Source organism: Kogia breviceps, chromosome 3, assembly GCF_026419965.1.
Source record: "Kogia breviceps isolate mKogBre1 chromosome 3, mKogBre1 haplotype 1, whole genome shotgun sequence".
Classification (NCBI taxonomy): Eukaryota; Metazoa; Chordata; class Mammalia; order Artiodactyla; family Physeteridae; genus Kogia; species Kogia breviceps.
In genome coordinates, this window is record NC_081312.1 from 77,807,706 (window position 1) to 77,827,678 (window position 19,973).

The following is a 19,973-nucleotide window of genomic DNA, read 5'->3' on the forward strand; positions in this document are numbered from 1 at the left end:
GTCTGCCCTGCCTCCTTGTGCTGCACCCTCATTCATTCAGATTTTGTGCTCCTATTGTGGCAGAGCAAACTGCTGGGCCAGGCACTCTCCTCCCTCTCTCCCCTACGGGGAGGACTGTGCAAACAGCAGCGGCTAAATAATGGCCAGGGCTGTGGCAGGCTGCACTGACAGGGAGGGGGCAGCCGCAGTTCAGTCTCACAAAGTGACCACTGAAGACTCAATGCTTGGTGGGGCTGGACGGCTTCAGGTTGTTGATGGAATTTGTATCCATAATTCTCACAAACTAATTTTCTACCTGACTCCCTGCATGTCAATTTCATTCCAGATAAATACAAAGCACAATTATGGGACAAACAGAAAAGAACCCCAAAGGCAGTTTTATGGAGGACTCTCACCATGACCACTCCGTGAAACATATTGACTGTGGCACTGGAAATCCAGAGGACAATTTCCCACTCTAAGAAAAGAGTCATAGATGGCCCGGAAATTAAATACTTATCATCCAGCCTATCGCACATTTTCATCTGTTTTGCCTTGGAGTGACAGCTGTAGGAGCCTTGCTGTCACAGCCAGAAGAAAAGCAGAGCTTAATCCACATACAACAGGAACAGTGAGAAGAAAAAAGGCTCTGTGAAAAGCACACAGACTAAGGGACTAGTATGTCGCCTACAAATAAATGATGCCATAAAGAATGTGCTGACATTGTTCAGGCTTTGTTTTAGAAGGCATTTCTTTGGGTAAAATGGGAAATAGGGGCAAACTCCCTTTTCCGAAAAAGTTTAAATGGGTTCTTTTAAAAGTGAAGGATGCCAGCAATCCCACTCCTGGGCATAAACCTGGAGAAAACCATAATTCAAAAAGATACATGCACCCCAGTGTTCACTGCAGTGTTGTTTACAATAGCCAGGAAATGGAAGCAACCTAAATGTCCATGACAGAGGAATGGATAAGAAGATGTGACACATATATACAATGGAATATTACTCAGCTATAAAAAAGAATGAAATAATGCCATTCACAGCAACATGGATGGACCTAGAGATGACATTCTAAGTGAAGTAAGTCAGACAGAGAAAGAGAAATATCATATGATATCACTCATATGTGGAAACAAATTTTTAAAAAATGATATAAATGAACTTATTTACAAAACAGAAACAGACTCACGGATTTCAAACACCAACTTATGGTTACCGAAGGGGAAACATGGAGAAGGGGATAAATTAGGAGCTTGGCATTAACACCCACACACTACTATATAAAAAATAGATAACCAACAGGACCTACTGCACAGCACAGGGAACTCTACCCAATATTCTGTGATAACCTATATGGGAAAAGAATCTGAAAAAGAATGAATATGCGTCTATGTATAACTGAATCACTTTCTGTACACCTGAAACTAACACAACATTGTTAATCAACTATATTCCAAAAAAATTTAAAGGGGCTTCCCTGGTGGCGCAGTGGTTGAGAATCCGCCTGCTGATGCAGGGGACACGGGTTCGTAACCCGGTCCGGGAAGATTCCACATGCCGCGGAGCGGCTGGGCCCGTGAGCCATGGCCGCTGAGCCTGCGCGTCCGGAGCCTGTGCTCCGCAATGCAAGAGGCCACAACAGTGAGAGGCCCGCATACCACACACACACACAAAAAAATTTTTTTTAAAGTGAAGGGAGTATAGATGGGCCAGTACACATGGGGGACATGCACACAGTGCTAGGGGTCATCTGTATTTTCTGACAGAGAGGGAGCATCCCAGCGACCTCTGAGATGAGTGGCTGGCTGTGGCAGGTACCGCCCAGTGGTCACCAGACTCTGCCTCCTTCTCATCCTGAGCACAGAGAGGCTACATTTCCCAGCATCCCTTGCAGTTCTGTGGGGTCATGTGACTGAGTTCTGACCCAATGGAAAGGGGTGGATGTGATGTACACTGCTTTCAGGCCTAGCCCCTATACTCCCTCTCTCTTTCCAGCTGGATATGGAGATCCAAGGAAGGATTACAAGTCCCAAGGGTCTCCTTATTCCAACTGGGATCCAGCAGCGCTGGCATCACCTAGGAGCTTGCCAGAAGTACAGATGCTCAGACCTACCCCAGGACTTACCAGATCAGAGCCTTCATTTTAACTCGATTCCCAAGAGATTCATAAGCACATGACAGTCTGTGAAGTCCTGTCCTGGGGGACAGTGGGGCTGCTACGCAGAAGGAGCCTGTGTTTCTGAATGACCACACAGCACAGAGCCCTCCCAGTTTTCTCAACAGTGGAATGGGCAGAACAGTAATCAACTTTCCGCCGAACGACAATCCATTAAAGGATATGTGGCTTTTGGCTGAAAGAAGCCATCGTAAAGCTGGTTATCTACTAAGTGTGTTCTGTGGTGTGATCGTAAAGCAGCCCTGGGAGCAACGAAACAAGGGCAGCTTTCCTGTCTAAGGGCTCCTCTTGACATGTGCCCATAGCTCATGGCTCAGGCCACAGGTTACTCCGGTGCTTATCAATTACCCTCATTACACTTTGCAGATGGGAAGGAACATGTCGGAACATAGCGAAGCTGGGCTGAAGCGGGAGCCTCATGCCTGCTTTTGATTTACCACATTTGGGAAAGCAATTACAGACCCCATATATTTCTTTTTGTTCTTTGCCAGGCAATTTCACAGATGCTAAGGACCACAGCTTTTTTTTGTTGCTTCCTAAGGATGATACATATCATCCAAGCAGCGCTACGGAGGCTTGTTCTCCTGGACCGCCTGAGACGTGTCTCCGATGTGCAGTGCCCCCAACTGATGGCGAGCAGAGACGGCCGGTGACCAAGCTGGGTTCTCTCCACTCCACATGAGCCCAGCGGCCGTCCCTCACATCCAATTATGCCATCTGCTCTTGAAATGCACCCCCTCAGCCTTGGAGTACCTGCCTGCTCGCTAACAAGTCATCACAGCAACCCCCATATATGGGGCAGATGTTGAAGGGTCAGGATAAGACATATTTTAATAGACTTTCCCGAGATCACTGTGTCTTAGAGATATAATACCATAAAAATGGAGATGTTAGAACTTTAAGAGACCTCAGAAAAACTTGATATAGCATTCCACCTTCCTAAGTGAGCTGGCGATGGCTCCATTTTACAGCTGAAATGATTGGGGCGCAAGGTCACACACCTGTTTTGTATCAGAGGGAGAGCCCCACAGCTTGCCCCCTCCGGCTTGTTCATGAAGATCCATTTACTTCATCTGGTTTGACTCATGGCAAGTCTGATTTCATTTAAGAACATGCCACGTTGCCAAGACTTTCTACATTATTCTAAATCTGATTTCTGTACAGCTTCTTTATAAAGCTTGGTATTAGCTGTTTCACTACTAAAGCTCTTAGACCCAAGGGTGGGCGCGAATCCTGCAGCTGGCCTTGTATGGAGCTGAGCATCACACCCACAGCCAGCTGTGGGTTAAGGGGTAATGATGAGCCAGGCTTCAGAAGCTGGTGGAAACTGAGGGGACCACCCAAGATCCAGCACGACTGGCTCAGAGTGTGCTCCTAGGGAAGAAGGGTCTTTCAGGACCTGAGTTTCCAAAGGTAGTATTATTATTATTATTTTAAATCAAAGCCAAGAAAGAGAGTAGTCAACATCCTCTCAGTAACACAGAACACTTATTAAATGGCAGAAAGGGAAAAGCCAGGTAAAGTCAATCACTGTTTGGGGTTCTTTCTATACCCACCTTGTGATTTCGCCCGTGCTTATCCAACAGGGAGATGATTGACTTGATGTGGCCTTCTGCTATCAGGTTTAAGGCTTCTGGGCTTTCAATCAGGATGCAGTGCAAAACTTCCAAGATACCTACACGAATACCACAAAAACCATTTGGACATTAAATAACCTGCAGAACTGACTATAGTTAGAAACCTGAGGGTGAAAGGACCATCCTGAGTGAACAGAGTATTATCATTTCTTTGAATCTATTAAATACTTCCAGCCAGAAGAAAAATGCAGCCACCTTGGATGGCTCACTTTAGGAGCCTCTGGGGTCAATCAGTCTGTAATTCAGAAGTGAGTTTATTCATCACTAACCCCATCTCCCTCTTCCTGGACAAAGACAGGATACTTCTGTGTCAAAATATAGAGAAGCAGCTTTAAAATAGAATTCTTAATTTGATCAAACCAAGCAATACTTAATTTAAAAACAGATAGAAAATGGGATACTTAGTTTACTATAAATTCTAAAGGTCATTCCAGTAATTCAGAAAATAGTCTGAGTGTTCCTTGAATGAGAATTTTTCTAGGAATCATCCCAGAATTTTTATTTTAGATGCACTGGTATGTCAGTAAACTATAATCTCACAAATAAAGACTATTTGGCTTTGTCCCCTTTCCTGGGCACACTGGATGGTTTTCTGTATTAAGTGAAGGTTGAAGAAAAACTAACAGGTGCCCTTGCAGCCTAGCATCTTTAACACCGGGGTGGAAATGCATGGGAAGTAGTTGGCCAATATCTTTATTGGTTCTATTGAGAAGATTCCTCTTGATTCTGTTTCTTTCACGGTTTTCATAAATTACTCTAAAATGTAGTCTGGCCCATGGGTGGAGGCGCTGAAGAAAACAGAGACTTTGAAAGAAGACATATGTAGGTGGATGGTCCTGGAGGAGCCTTGCCTTGGCCTGTCCAAGCTACTGCCATCTCTAGACAATGAGAAGAGCATTAAAAACCTTTTAGTTTCCCAGATGGGGGCCCACACCTTTCATGTTCTCTCATCGTTGAGGAAGCAAACTTCAGAGCCTCAGGGCATGGTCACTTACCAACGATGACCACTCGTCTTGGCTCAAATTCTCTGGGGGTCACCAAGAAGGGCTCTAGATAGGATGTTAAGGGTGATTCAGTGGGGTATGAGGATTATCATCTCCTCTAAGTTCTTGGTCATCCTTCAGACCTGCTTCTAACCAGAGTTGAGAGCACTATGTCCAGACAGGGTTTAGAAACCCAGAGAATAACAGGCCAGTAGCAGTTAGAAGGGGACCAGCACCCTGGGGTGGGGAGAGGGCGAGTCAAGAACCCAGAGGGTGGAGATGAAGGCACAAAGTGAAAAATGAAGCAGAAAAGGAAAGATATTTGAAGCATGGGTTAAAGTTGTTCAATAAAGTTATAAGAGTGCCGGGAAAATTTAGGACTTTATATTTCTTTTCATTGAAGTAATGATTGAGGATTGCTTGCAATCCAGTGCCAAAAAGAATTGTGCAGAGATTCAACTTTGTTTTCTTTTTTTTAACAGAAATTTAAAAACCCCACCTTCTCCAGTTATGTTTCCTGTCAAATCTTACCTGAGGAAGATTCTAGTCTGTCCAATTTGCTGATTAGCCAATCAAGGTTATTGGAGAATTGAGCGCAGTTGTTTCTGTTTCCACGAATGAGAGCAGCTGTGAACAAGAACACATTTGATCATGTAGGTTAAAGGGCACAGTGATGGGCCTGAGAACTTGGGGTGCTTTTCAATACTCCACTTGCTTAGCAACTAAAAAGAATAGAGTAACACTCTTCCCCTCCCAAGCCCTTTGATACAATCCTGTTTCTACATTTTGGAGAGTAAAAAATCTACCATTCACTCAAATATTTCCAGAGATTCTACTGTGTACCAGGCATCTGTCTACTTGCTGGGAATAAAGCAGTGGGAATGCGACAACAGATTCCCTGCCTTCGTGAAACAGGAGAGAGGGACAATATACACACAAATTAATAAAATTACTTCAGATAGTGATAAGCAAGAAAATAATATCTGCTTGGTTACTGGCTTAAGAATTCAATTTCCTCTAACGTTTTCTTAAATCTAGCTAGAGACCTGCTATTCTTCAGTGCTAAAGGAAGGCATCCAAATGAACACAACTGAAAAGGCTGGTTAAACTAATAGGCAAGTAATAACAAAACATGAAACTCTAAAATATCTAAAACACTTTAGGACATGACAGTGGTTCCCAAAGTGTATCCCTCGAGAGGAATGTCAGTATCACCTGAGAACTTGTTAAAAACACAATTTCTCTGGCCTTATCCCAGATCTACTGAACCAGAAACTCTGGGGATGGGGCCCAACATCTGTGTTTTAACCAGTGCTCCAGATTATTCTGATGCTTGTTCATTATCTGAGGACCACTGGTAGGTGATACTGTAAAGGGAGAGAGAGAGAATATGCTGTCATTAGATTTCCACCTATCTAGACCAAGTAACCTTCCCTCCATAGGCCTGTACTGTAGATGCAACTCTGGAATAAGTCCATGTAAGTTGGTTGGCCCCCAAGTAGCCTGTTCTTCATGCTGTTGGCTTTCAAAGACTGTGGGTTTGACAGATGCTTGTAAGGTATTTGGATAAGGAAATGTCTTCCTCAGGACCTCTGCTTTGTACCTCCACGGTCACTGGAGGGCAGATTTCAGTCTGAGCTCCTACCCCACTTTTCGGGTTGGCCCCAGCAAGGGATTAACCTCGAGGCTCTGGGGTCAGGCTGTCTGGGCTCAAAACAGTTCCATCACTTACAACATGTGTGACCTTGGATAAGTTATGAGCATTTCTGAGCATCTGTTTCTTCATCAATAAATTGGTAATGGTACCTGCACCTCACAGTGTTGCTCTGTGGATCAAAAAGAGATATTCTACTGCCTGGCATACAAAACTCAACAAATGTTAGCTATTATTGTAATAATTACTACTGCGTTCGAGCCACATCACTACAAAATGTTAGAGTTGGAAGAGACTTTATGAGGTCCCTAAATAAAGTGGCAATGTAATCAGCCTGACCCTTGACATGAAGAATGAGTCTAAACTGACTTCTCTGGCCTCCCCTCTGGCCTTCTCAGCTTTCCATGGACTTCCTCTCAGTGGGACATTTACATCACAGCAAAGTACTAAAATGCTGCCATGTTACCATGGCTGAGCCATTACTGGTGGCCACCTTCTTGCAGAGGCTGATGCTGTCTTCCTTCTGCAGCCTGGCAGCCTGGGCCCATGTGATAGCATCAGTTATAGCAGGCACTGGAAGGTCACCATACACTCACAGTTGTGAAAAGAAAGGCTGGATGCCAGAACATCCCTACTCTTTGCCTTTTTCTTTCCACCAAAATGAAATAAGAAACAGGCCAAAGCAGCAGTAATCATGACTGCTCAACAGGTGGACAGTGAAAGGGCACACAGTTGAAGAGGGTAAACATCCTCAAACTGCAGGTGTCAAAGGTCTAGAACTGGAGGGTACCTGAAACGTATTTTTGTCTTGCTCCCTCATTTTAAAGATCAAGAATTGAGGTTCGGGGCTTCCCTGGTGGCACAGTGATTGAGAATCTGCCTGCCGATGCAGGGGACACAGGTTCGTGCCCCGGTCCGGGAGGATCCCACATGCCGCGGAGCGGCTGGGCCTGTGAGCCATGGCCTCTGAGCCTGTGCGTCCGGAGCCTGTGCTCCCCAACGGGAGAGGCCACAACAGTGAGAGGCCCGCATACCACAAAAAAAAAAAAAGAATTGAGTTTCGGGGAGTGTGACTGTTAAGGGTTTCACAGGTAGTTTTGGCAAAACTGATCACTATTTGCTTCTACTTGCTGACATCTTGCTGTCAGTTTGGAAAGTATGATAAGCTTACCAGTTAACAGAATGAATGGCTGGCTTAGAATCAAATGATTTAACAAAAGCTTCTGAAGAATGAGGCTGGATGACAGTCTTAGCTTGTCCCATGGAAATACCTATAGACCACCCTTGGCCACCTTCCCAGGGAGAGGGCTCTGTGTATGTACTTACCCAGCAATTTGTAGAGGAGGTTCAGAATTTCTTTCCAGGCCATCCCACTCTCCTCCCTGGCAATCCCTGTGAAGTGTGCTATGCTATTGTAGATATTTAAGCGATCAATGCAGTTTAACACAAGGGCCAACATTCCCTGTGAAGGTGAGTTGGGCAAAAAGTAAAAATACTTGATTAAGATCATGGGATCCCTTTTGTTCTTTCCTCTCCAATATCATTCACCTTTTAAAGCTGATAATGCTAATATGCAAAAAGACCTTCATGGTGCCAGTTTGGATGCTGTTTTTTCCTCCCCAAAACAAAACATGCATTTTTATGCTTCAGAGACCTAAATAGCATCCATTTGGGGAGTCTTAGCAGTCTCCTCTGACGAGTTTGCTCCCCACGTGTTTAACTCAACCCAAGGACATACTGAGGAAGGGGGAGCATGAATGAGTCTCACAGAAGCCTGCCCTGTGTCAGGTGTGAAATGATTCTGACTCACCCAGAAACAGCCCTGGATATAGGACCTATTTTTCTCTTAGATGAACAAGACACCTCCCCATCCCCTTGAAAAGAGGTGGAATTTAGAGACAATAAGACTAAAAGAGGATTTTAAACTACTTTTCAGCTAATTTACAATACTATGCCACCTAGTAAAAATATCGGTGCCCAGCTGTTCTTAAAGAGCAGGAGGGAGGTGTTAAATGTAGTTTCAGCAGACTTATAAGGCAAACAGAATGTTCCCCCAGCCAAAGTCTGCGCACATCAGAAAGCTGGGTAGGGACGGGTCTACTTCCCATGCCATCAACTTTGGAAACACCCAAGGGATGAGCCCTGTCCCCAGGAATGGGGGGCTGCGGTAATATGACCAAGGCCTTCAAATTAGTGCCAAATCATCACGTCCAAGTTCAGAAAAGGCATGTGACTTGTCTAAGGACACACACAGCCAGGGATGGAGCCAGAACTAGGGCCAGCATCCCTAGAGCCCCAAGTTAGTATTTCCCCTATATCCGGGCCCCATCCCAAGTGACTTAGATGCTCTAGTTCGACTTGAGACATAGCAGCATCTGTATCTCTCAAACCAGCTCCTCAGGCATTTCTGATGTGGTGGAACCTTGGCATCTGTATTTTTCCAACAAGTTTCCAAGGTAATTCTGACATCTTCCAAAATGTGGTGATCACAGCCAATGCCATACTCTCATAGCTGAGATTCATGGAAGATGAATTTTGGATACATAGGTGACACTGAGGCTTTAAATTAATCTGGTTTGAATGTGCCCACGTACAAGCACGACAGTGTTCGCTGCTTATGTGATCAGGGGTGCCTACAGGGAGGGGCGGCTTCCAGTGAATCCTTTTCTTTCCAGCTTCCTCTCTCTCTTGTTCTCTGTCTCTTTCTTAAACATGTGCATGCATGGAGACAAAGCTAAATTGTAGTCATTGGGGGTACTTTAGCTCTGGACACAAAGAGAATCTCAATTTCTAACGTTTTGGACTTACCTCTTCCTTGAAAAGATTCTGTCTGTTTTTGAGTGAGCGGAGCTTGTTCTGCTTGTCCTCATGCTGCAACCCCTCCTCCGGGGGCTGGAAGTAGGCGATCAAGTCGTGTAAGGTCTGCAGGACCTCTTCTATCGGCAGGGTGACAGGGGCTGCTGGGCGGCTGTTTCCACTAAAACCACAAATATGGACACGGCTCAGGCAGTGGGTCCCCAGCAGGGCTCTGACAAGTGTCCACTAGGTCCTGGCTCCTCCCTGCCCCACACTGGGCACACGGACTGCTGCCTGGGCTAGTCGCTGTACAGATGACCACAAATTGTAGTTGCCGACAAACAGAGCAAAGGGAGAGAATTTCTGATTCAATTTTAAAGCCATTTCATAAATCAAGGGAAATGGCCCTTGGCTGTCTGCCATCATTTTTCCTCTTTAAGTGGAAACACGTTTATAAATAATAAACTTATTAACCCATAGCTCTTTTAGACTATCACACGTTCTTGGAATAGGTTAAGCATTGGCTGGAAGGGGTTTCATCAGTAGGTCTCTTCCCCCATCTACATCTTTGTCTTCTGTCTCTCTCCATGCATCTTTGTGATACCTCTGCATGTGTTTTTCTCTTCATGTTTGTGTGTTTCCAGGCACCCCATGTGTTCTGGGTGTGTGCTTCCCCACCCCACTTGCTGATGTCTCCCTTGCTCTCTGTATCTGTCTCTCTCTCCTTCCTCTGTGTGCCCTGCCTCTGTTTATCTGCCTCTCCCCTAGTGTCCCATCTCTCAACATCCTTCCTCTCTGTCTCAGGATCCCCACCATCTCCCTCACTTTCTCTGCTGTGTTCCTCCCATCTCGTATGTGTGTCTGTCTGACTCCCTCTGTCATAATTTTCCAAACAAATCTTATAATTAAATCCTTTCAACACAGAGAGACCACAAACCTCCACAGATGACAAAATGACCCTTCATTTTCCCATCTCCTTGAGAGGGGGGACACCAGTGAGCCTTTCAGAGGCCAAGGCTAAGAACAGGAAGGGGGAAATGGACCCAGACCCCGTGGAACTGCATCTGTGGCCCCAGCAGAATGGGAACTGATTCCATGTGTAAATAACATCAGGGTTTTTCCTTGGTGGTCGATTTCTAATGAGCTGTCCTCTCATTTACAGCAGATATGCTTATATATCAGTCTGGACACATGCTAAGAAAAGATTGTGATCTAGGCCTAAAGCAAAGGCTTACAAACAAGCCCTGAAAACACTCAGGTTACGAGGTAACGATGATTCCATTTTTGTATAAAAATGCCAAGTGCACATGATGAGAGAAGAGTGAATTACAGGCAGGAGGTATTTCTCTGCAGTGTGTCCTCTGGCCCATGGCAGGTGCTCAGGAAGTGGTTATTAATGACTCTCTGGGACATTATTGGACACAGAGACAGTGAGGAAGATAATCCCATGTGGATATGAGGTGAAGGTTTGGGAACAAAAACCCAATCAGAAGTGACTCCCCAATTCTAGATTCAGTGAAGGATGAATTCATTTTCCTCAATATTTCTGGTCTAGTTGCAGAGTTTGTTTTTCTCTCTCCCTCTCTTTATTTTTTTTTCTTTTTACATATTTTGCATTTACTAGAGATACTCATGTCAGTTAAGAGAAAAGTGTTTGTTTCTTCATGTGATAAGAAGTGAGGATGAAAGAAGAGGTTTGTAGGCATTTGTGTAGCTTGATGGGGCAGCACATTGCTACACAGAGGGTTGGAAAGCCCAGGGACTCAGGCCTAAAAAGAATGAACTTCTGCCATTTACACCAATGTGGATGGACCTTGAGAATATTATGCTGAGTGAAACAAGTCAGAGAGAGAAAGACAAATATTGTATGATATCACTTATATATGAAATCTAAAGGATAATACAAATGAATGTATATATAAAACAGACTCACAGATAAAGAAAACAAACTTGTGGTTAACCAAGGGGAGGGGGAAGTGGGGAGGAACAAAATAGGGGTATGGGATTAACAGACAAACTATTATGTATAAAATACCTAAGCAAGAAGGATATATTGTATAGCACAGGGAAATATAGCCATTATCTTGTGATAACTTATAATGAAGTGTAACCTATAAAAAAACTGAATCACTATACTGTACACCTGAAACTAATATAATACTGTAAACCAACTATACTTCAATTTCAAAGAAAAGAAACACTTGGGGAAAACTGAAAAAAAAATCAATTTGGGGGGAAGATATACCTATCATAAACATAAAGCACCCAACAACAGAGACCAAAATATGTGAAGCAAAAATTGACAGAACTGAGAGAGAAATAGATAATTCAATAATAATAGACTTCAATTACATTTTCAAGCAGGTAATATAATAAGCTATATAAATAGAGGATGAAACCACATCATTATCTCAATAGACAAAAAGAATTCGACAAAATCTAACACTCATTCAAGATAAAAAGCTCTTAGCAAACTAGGAATAGAAGAGAACTTCCTCAACCTGATAAAGGGCATCTACAAAAACCCTGTAGTTAACATCGTACTTAATGGTCAAAGGCCAAATGTTTTCCCACTAGTTCAGGAACAAGACAAGGATGTCTGTTCTCTGCTTTATTCCACATTGCAGTGGATGTTCCATCCAGTGCAATCATGGAAAATAAAATAAAATAGAAATAGAAATAAAGGGCATTCTTATTGGAAAGGAAAAAAAAACCTTTTTATTCCTAGATAATATGATCCTGTATGTAGAAAATTCTAGAGAATCCACACCAAAAATTATCCCCGGTAGAATAAAAAATTTCATCTAAGTCATAGGATACATGATTGATCTCTATACCAGTATTTACAGACACCAGCAGTGGATAATCTGAAATGAAATTAAGAAAACATTTCTATTTGTAGTTGCGTCAAAAATAAATACTTAGGAATAAATTTTACAAAAGAAGTGAAAGATTTATACACTGAAAACTGTAATATCTTGCTGAAAGGAATCCAAGAAGAATAAATAAATGGACAGACATTCTATGTTTATGGACTGAAAGATTCATTATTAAGAGAAAAATTTCCTGAAACTGATCTATAGATCATATCTATCAAAATCCTAGCAGACTTTCTTACAGAAATTGACAAATTCACCCTAAAACTTATATGGGAATGCAAAGGACCTAGAAGAGACAAAATAATTTTGAGAAAAAGTACAAAATTGTAGGAGGACTCACTCTACCTGATTTTAATACTTACTATAAAGCTACATTAAGGAAGACAGTGTTGTATTATCATATACATGTTTTAGCATGTGACATGAGTATACCTGTATGTATCTCTCTCTCTGTATATATATATATGTACACACACACGTTCATGTATATACATACATATATACCTTTATGTGTACGTATGTGTGTACGATTTATATATATATGTATATATATATATATAAAACACATACATAGAAATACTCTACAGCAATAGAAAGGAACAGAACACCATTATGTACTGCAACAGGGATGAACCTCAAAAATGTAATGCCAGGGCTTCCCTGGTGGCACAGTGGTTGAGAGTCCGCCTGCCAATGCAGGGGACATGGGTTCGTGTCCCGGTCCGGGAAGATCCCACATGCCGCGGAGCGGCTGGGCCCGTGAGCCATGGCCGCTGAGCCTGCGCGTCCGGAGCCTGTGCTCCGCAACGGGAGAGGCCACAACAGTGAGAGGCCCGCGTACCACAAAAAAACAACAAAAAAAATGTAATGCCAAATGAAAAGGCCAGATTCAAAAGATCATATATTGTGTGATTTATCAATTTAATGCATTAAAATGTGATAGAAATAGATGATTGGTTGCCTAAGGCAGGGGGTGGCAACTAGTATAAATTGCAACGGGCATAAGAATCCTTTTGGGGTGACGAAAATGTTCTAAAATTGAATTGTGGCAATGGCTGTACCGCTCCGTAAATTTATTAAAATTCACTGAGTTGTACACTTAAAAGGATGAATTTTATGATATGTAAATTATAACCCAACAAAGCTGTTTAAAAATAATTTTCCGATTGGCATGTAACTTGCACTGAATTTTTAAAAATAATAGCTTTATTGAAATATAATTCACATATCATACAGCCATCTATTTAAAGGGTACAATTTAATGGTTTAATGGTTTTTAGTATATTTATAGAGTCATGCAACAATCACCTAAATCGACTTTAGAATTTTTCCTCAGCTTTCCCCCAAATCCCACACCCATTAGTAGTCACTCCTCTTTTCACCTGCTGCCACCCCAGCCCTAGGCAACCACAAATCTATTTTGTCTCTACAGATTTGCCTCTTCTGGATATTTCATATAAATGCAATAATACAATATGTGTTCTTTTGTGACTGGCTTCTTTCACTAAGCATAATGTTTTTAAGGTTCATTTATGTTGTAGTGTATATCAGTACTTTATTCCTTTTTATGGACATATAATATTCCATTGTATGGATATAGCACCTTTTATTTATGCATTCATCACCTGATAGATGTTTAGGTTGTTTCCACTTTGGGGCTATTATGAGTAATGCTGCTTTGAACATTTGTATACAAGTTTTTGTGTGTGTGTATGTTTCATATCTCTTGGGCATTTACCTAGGAATGAAATTGTTGAGTCATACAGTAACTCTATGTTTAACATTTTGGTGAATTCCCAGACTGTATTCCAAAGTGGCTGTAACATTTTACATTCCCACCAGCAGTGTATGAAGGTTCCAATTTCTCCACATCCTATCCCACACTTCTAATTGACAGTCTTTTTGATTATAGCCATCCTAGTGAGAATAAAGTGTTATATCACTGTGGTTCTGATTTGCATTTTTCTGATAGCTGATGGTATTGAACATCTTTTCATGTGCTTATTGGCCATTTATATATCTTCTTTGGAGAAATGTCTATTTAGATCCTTCACCCATTTTTAAATTGGTTCCATTTGTCTTCTTTTATTTATTTATTTATTTTTTGTGGTACGTGGGTCTCTCACTGTCGTGGCCTCTCCCGTTGCGGAGCACAGGCTCCGGACGCGCAGGCTCAGCGGCCATGGCTCACGGACCCAGCTGCTCCGCGGCATGTGGGACCTTCCCGGACCGGGGCACGAACCCGTGTCCCCTGCATCGGCAGGTGGACTCTCAACCACTGCGCAACCAGGGAAGCCCCATTTGTCTTCTTAATGCTAAGTTGTGAGTGTTCTTTATTCTAGATACAAATCCATTATCAGATCTATGATTCGCAAATATTCTCTGCCATATCATGGGTTGTTTTTTCACTTTCTTAATGGTGCCCTTCACAGCAAAACAGCTTTTAATTCTGATAAAGTCCAATCTATCTACGTTTTCTTCTTTAGGTTTTGTTTTTGGTACCATATTGAAGAAACCATTGCCTAATTCAAGGTCATGCTTATTTGAGCCTATGTTTTCTTCTCCAGGTTTTATAGTTTAAGGTCTTACAATTAGGTCTTTAATGCATTTTGAATTAATTTTTGTATATGTGTGAGGTAGGGAACCCTGACTCAAGAAAGATATAAGGGCAGAGGTTGAGAGAACTGAGGGCCAGATTAATAAAACCATCCACTCCCTATGGTGATGGTCATAGCCCAGAGTGTATGAAAACTTCATGTGTACATGTAGCTAATTTTTTCTGCCCATACCAAGCCATTTGTTCTTAGGCTCTTTCTTTGAAGGAGAACAGTCTAGATGTAATGCAGAATAAAAAGGAGGAAATATTTTGCTCAAGGTTCACAGAAAACCAGTGGCAGAGCCAAAAGCAGACAAAAGATCATTGACTTGCAGGTCTCAGTCCCATCCTGTAGCAGGAATACCCCTATTGTCTACTTGCCTTCCTTCAATTTAGTATCAGGACCCCTGAGTTGTACACAGCCAACCAACCAGAGGTGATATTTCTCAGCCTTCCTTCAGCTAGAGGTGGCCATGTTACTACTGTTAGCCAACAGAATGCAAGAAAAGGTGATCTAATTCTGGGTTATATTTTTTAAAAAAAGAATTGGCTTGCACTCTACTTCCTCTCTCTTCCCATCTTTTCAGGATGGACCTTAGACATGGTACTAGTAAGCTATTTTTTAAAAATTTATTTATTTACTTATTTATGGCTGTGTTGGGTCTTCGTTTCTGTGCAAGGGCTTTCTCTCGCTGCGGCAAGCGGGGGCCAATCTTCATCGCGGTGCGCGGGGCTCTCACTATTGTGGCCTCTCTTGTTGTGGAGCACAGGCTCCAGACATGCAGGCCCAGTAATTGTGGCTCACGGGCCCAGTTGCTCCACGGCATGTGGGATCTTCCCAGACCAGGGTTCGAACCCGTGTCCACTGCATTTGCAGGCAGATTCTCAACCACTGCGCCACCAGGAAAGCCCTAGTAAGCTATTTTTAATCACATGGACGAAGAATACATACCAGCACAGTTGGTTCTCGACTGTGGCTGAATATAAGAATTTTCTGGGAAGTGCTAATAAAAAGCTGGTGTTTGGATCCCACCCCAAACACTGTGATGCAATTGTTTGGAGATGCCACCTGGGCATCAGGGTATTAAAAGCTTCCCAGATGAATCTAACATCTGGCCAAGGTTAAGACCTTTACTCCAGGGCAGTGGCTTGTAAACTTTAGCAAGCATCAGCATCAACTGGAGGGCCCATTAAAACTCAGTTTTTCTGAGGTACCACTCTTAGGTGTCTGATTCAGTAGGTCTGTCGGGGGTAAAACCCAAGAATTTGTATTTTTAACAAACTCCCAAGTGATGCTGCTGGGCTGGTCCAGGGACATACTTTAAGAATCTGTAGGAGATCTCAATGCAGCAAGACAGAAGAAAACTGAGCCCCAGTAGCGGCATGGTCTGTTTTCCCCAAACCACTTGCCTCCCCTATACTATTACTTGAAAAAGAAATAAAAGTTTATTCTGAACCACAATGGCAGCTTAGCCTGTATCCTAACTAACACACATCCCTTGGATCACAGTGATTCAACAGGAAGGAAAATAAAGGTATAAATTTTTTTTCTCATTTCATGCAAATTCACACACGCAATTGAAACCCTCTAGGCTTTAGAGATTTTCTTATGAGAGAAGGATGGCTTGCAACACTGCACTGTTTACAACAGAATCCATTCCTCGTGGTGATTGGTGAACACAATTCCACAGAGTTCTGTTTGGGCAGCACTCTTGAGGCTGGAGGAATTATGATTCAAGCAGGCTAAGTTACTTTCCCCCATTTAAGTCCCAGCCATAGGTGGGTCACCCAAGCCTTCCATGCAAATCTCCTTGGAACCAAACCACAGCAACAATTCTGAATGACGTAGAAAGCCTTTCTAAATAGCACAGAGGGTGTGGATCCATTACTCCTCTCTCCTCCCCTCTTCACGCACTAATACAAATGGGACTTAAAGCACACCAGCTCTCTCCACTTAATTTTCATGAGAAGACCTTGGGTGTTTGTGACACCAACCTGAATAACTAAAGTGGCTTGGGCATCTCTGTTGGGCCAAGAGTGAACCTAGGAGGAGCTTACCTACTGGGAAATAAGTTTCAATCCCAAGCTCTTTCTGGCAAAACTCTTTGCTGGTGCATACCTATTTCCTGAAAATTCATAGTATTAAAAGGGGGTGGTTGGTGGGATTGGATGGCCACAAAATAGAAACTGACGAGCAGAGAAAGGGAAGGAGCTCACCTACCTTACAAACTGGCTGAATAAAGCGGTCGTGTTCCGGATGATCCGGGCAGCCTGGGACTCCTCATGCTGGCATCTCTGCAGTGTTAACCCGTCATCCATGTGGCCTTCCTGATGGAGTATGACCTACCCCAGAGCCAAGGACACCAGTTCCAGGTTACACAGCTGGAGAGTCAACGTTTCTGGCAGTATTTCCCTCATCCCTTGTACTCCTTCTCCCCAGCCAAGTTCCCCCAGGGGCCCATTTTGAAAGTGGGACATTAACAAAGTTATTTTCCCCATCCTCCCTATTGCTGACGTATGACTCATTCCTGAGACACGGTGCTTTGATGAAAATGAAACTTTATGTGCCACTGTGATGTGAGTTACAATAAATTCCTTGGGCCTAGATGGCCAATTTGAAAGGATGAAAACATATTTTATGATAGATTTTTCTCTTAAAATGAACACAAAACCTTATCCTTGGAGATGAGAAAAATCACTTTGTTCAGAGCCTTTTCCTCCAGAGATAAACCAAGGAAGAAGAAAGACATGTTAAAATAAAACCCTCTAAAACCCTCTACTGGGATCAGGCATGGCTTTCTCTCCTGAATGACAGCTACACTGAGTTAGCTGACTGTAGAACTGGGGAAGCAGCTCGAGATGGTAGTTTGCTTCTCATGGAGGCTAGAGAGGGGGTTTGAAAGCCTGGGCTTGGGTATCAGCTAACCTGAGTTCTAATCCTTCTAGGCCACAACCCAGCTGTGTGACCTTGGGCAAATCTCTGCTTTGACTTCACCATCTGCAGGTGGACTTAGAGGGTTATTTAGAGGATTAGATGATTTACATGTAAGTCATTTAGCATGTTTCCTAGAATATAAAAGGTACTCGATGCATATTTGTTATAAGGGGAAATATATTACTGATCCCAGATCAGTTGTCTGGAAGCTAGTATACTTATTGCTCGCCAGTGACATCATGATAGAATTTTTGGGTGGGGCTGGCATTTTTTGGTATGGAGGTCAGCTGTTTTTTTCTCTAGAAGGGCCAAATATATACTGTTATTAACTGGGATGGTTTGACTCTGGTTCAAGCCAGGGTCAAATCCTGATTCAAGTTCCTGGCATGGTTTCCTCTGGATGGTGAGTAAGTGAGAGGAGGCCATTTGTAGGTCCTGGGGAAGGGGCATGGGGGGTCAGTCAGTCTCTGTGACAATTAAATATGTGGCTCCAAAAAATATCCTTAGAATAAGGATTTTTGGTATCTCATTTTTAGCACAAAGAAACAACTTATTTTCCTTTCCATGTGAAAATCTCTTCCTTATTTTATATTCTTCTGAAAACATATCCTGATTTAATGAATTCACACAGGAAGTAGAATGCTGGCTTGTACAAATTTATGTTCATTTTCGAAAAAAGACCTTGCATGCCATCTATATACTGTAGCTTAAGCATTAGCAAAGGATGCCCTTACTACTGGAGTCACCAACTCTTTCAAAACATTACTTTGTCCAAACTTCCCAGCAACTGCTTACCAATGTTGCATTTAGATTTGCCAATACATTTCACTAGGTTTACTCTGGCCTCAGTCCCAGCTTTTGGGTCAGTCCCTAAAGACCTTAGGTTTTGCTTGTTCAGATAACACATTCAAACCAGCCAACCAAACAAGAAAGTAATGAGAAATGGGGGAAATGCAGCTGTTAGAATGTTGTTATTATGTATCCTATTGATCGCTGCAGCTCAGGTCCTAAGGTCCTTTTTCTCTCGGAGGAATTCCATAACCCAAGAGCAGAGAGCAGAAGCCCAAGATGGAAAGAAGATACTTCCTGTAAGGTGAAGTATCATTCGTCAGGGTTCTCACTGTGTCTGTTTCCCATTGGTTTTTCTAAATTCCCATTTTGTTTCATAAAATGCTTAACACAGATTGGACATTCTTTGTATTTATAGAGGGGAACTTAACTGGCTCCTTGTGAAATGGAGCTGGGCAGCCCTATCAAGGGCTGAGCATTATGGCACCATTTAGAGAGAGTTTCTGGAAGCATCTCCCAAATTCACATGCACATTCAGCAATTAAATGGACCTCTGGACTATGGCCAGAAGAAACAGTCAGGGGTAGGCACAATAAATCAACACCGTAAACTGGGATCTCTCCTAGTTGACAGGGTCCTTCAACTGTGTCCCCACCCACAGAGAATTACAGCCAAGATCCACAAATTCTACTTTCTTAAATGTCATTCTTATCTTAGTAGGTATGAAAAATTGTGGAAACTCTAGATGATATTATCGTACTCTTTAGAGGATTTAATTTTCTTCTCATTGGCTGTTAGGGTAGATGATGGGCCTTTGGCATCGATTTTCAATTTGCCCTTATTTCCAGGGTGTAGCCCTTACTCCTGGGTTAGAGCCCTTTTGGGGATTCAGTTGAAAACCTACTGTATTTTCAGGGGCCATTCCAGCTTGAGGGAGATTCCCCACCTCTGTCTCCTAGTACTGTCATACTGTCCACATCTCTGCTTTGCTCTTCTCCACCATAGCTGGCGCTTTCTGTTTGCTATCTTAGCTTCATACTCTATCCACAGTCAGCTTAAGGTGCTAAGGGAAACTGCAAATAGAATTTCAGGTTCATGTTTCTATAGTTTCCTCCACTGGGAAATGTGGCCCCTCCAGTCCCAGAAAACTCAGCTGACCTTATCACAAATATGTCTCTCCAGCCCAGTGAAACTAACAGAAGACCCCACTCCTTGTGCTGCAACTCCGCAAAATGCTGAGGGGAAAGTGGTGATAAAGGAGGAACTCACCTTAGTGCACTTACATTCTATTTGGGATCTTTAGCACCCATGTCCTGGGTGCCTTGCTTGTGGAAGCCTTCAAATGGTTTCTTTCTGTGTTTAATCCAGCCTTTATAATTGTTGGCAGAGGAAGGGCTGGGCTCATACAAGCTAGTCTTTGTGGCCTCTTACTTATGCTGTTTTCTATCTCCTCTTTGTAATTTTATTTTCCCTTTCTGGATATTTTCCTGGTATGCTTTACTTTATACAAAATAAGCTATTTATTACCTTATGGTTTCCTCCCAACCTCC

General features: G+C 42.8%; 1 protein-coding gene across 9 annotated transcripts in view; it reads right to left on the minus strand.

Annotated features, from left to right (window-relative positions):
- The window catches only part of RYR3 (ryanodine receptor 3), a 550,085-nt gene that overhangs the window by 243,771 nt on the left and 286,341 nt on the right, over positions 1–19,973 (minus strand). For all 9 annotated transcript variants that reach the window (XM_067028902.1, XM_067028901.1, XM_059058605.2 and 6 more), the window contains 5 exons: positions 16,921–17,042; positions 9,237–9,405; positions 7,755–7,890; positions 5,306–5,401; positions 3,711–3,829 (listed from right to left, as the gene is read on the minus strand). In XM_067028902.1, coding sequence (XP_066885003.1) covers positions 3,711–3,829; positions 5,306–5,401; positions 7,755–7,890; positions 9,237–9,405; positions 16,921–17,042 — 642 coding nt within the window. The remainder of the gene's footprint in view (positions 1–3,710; positions 3,830–5,305; positions 5,402–7,754; positions 7,891–9,236; positions 9,406–16,920; positions 17,043–19,973) is intronic.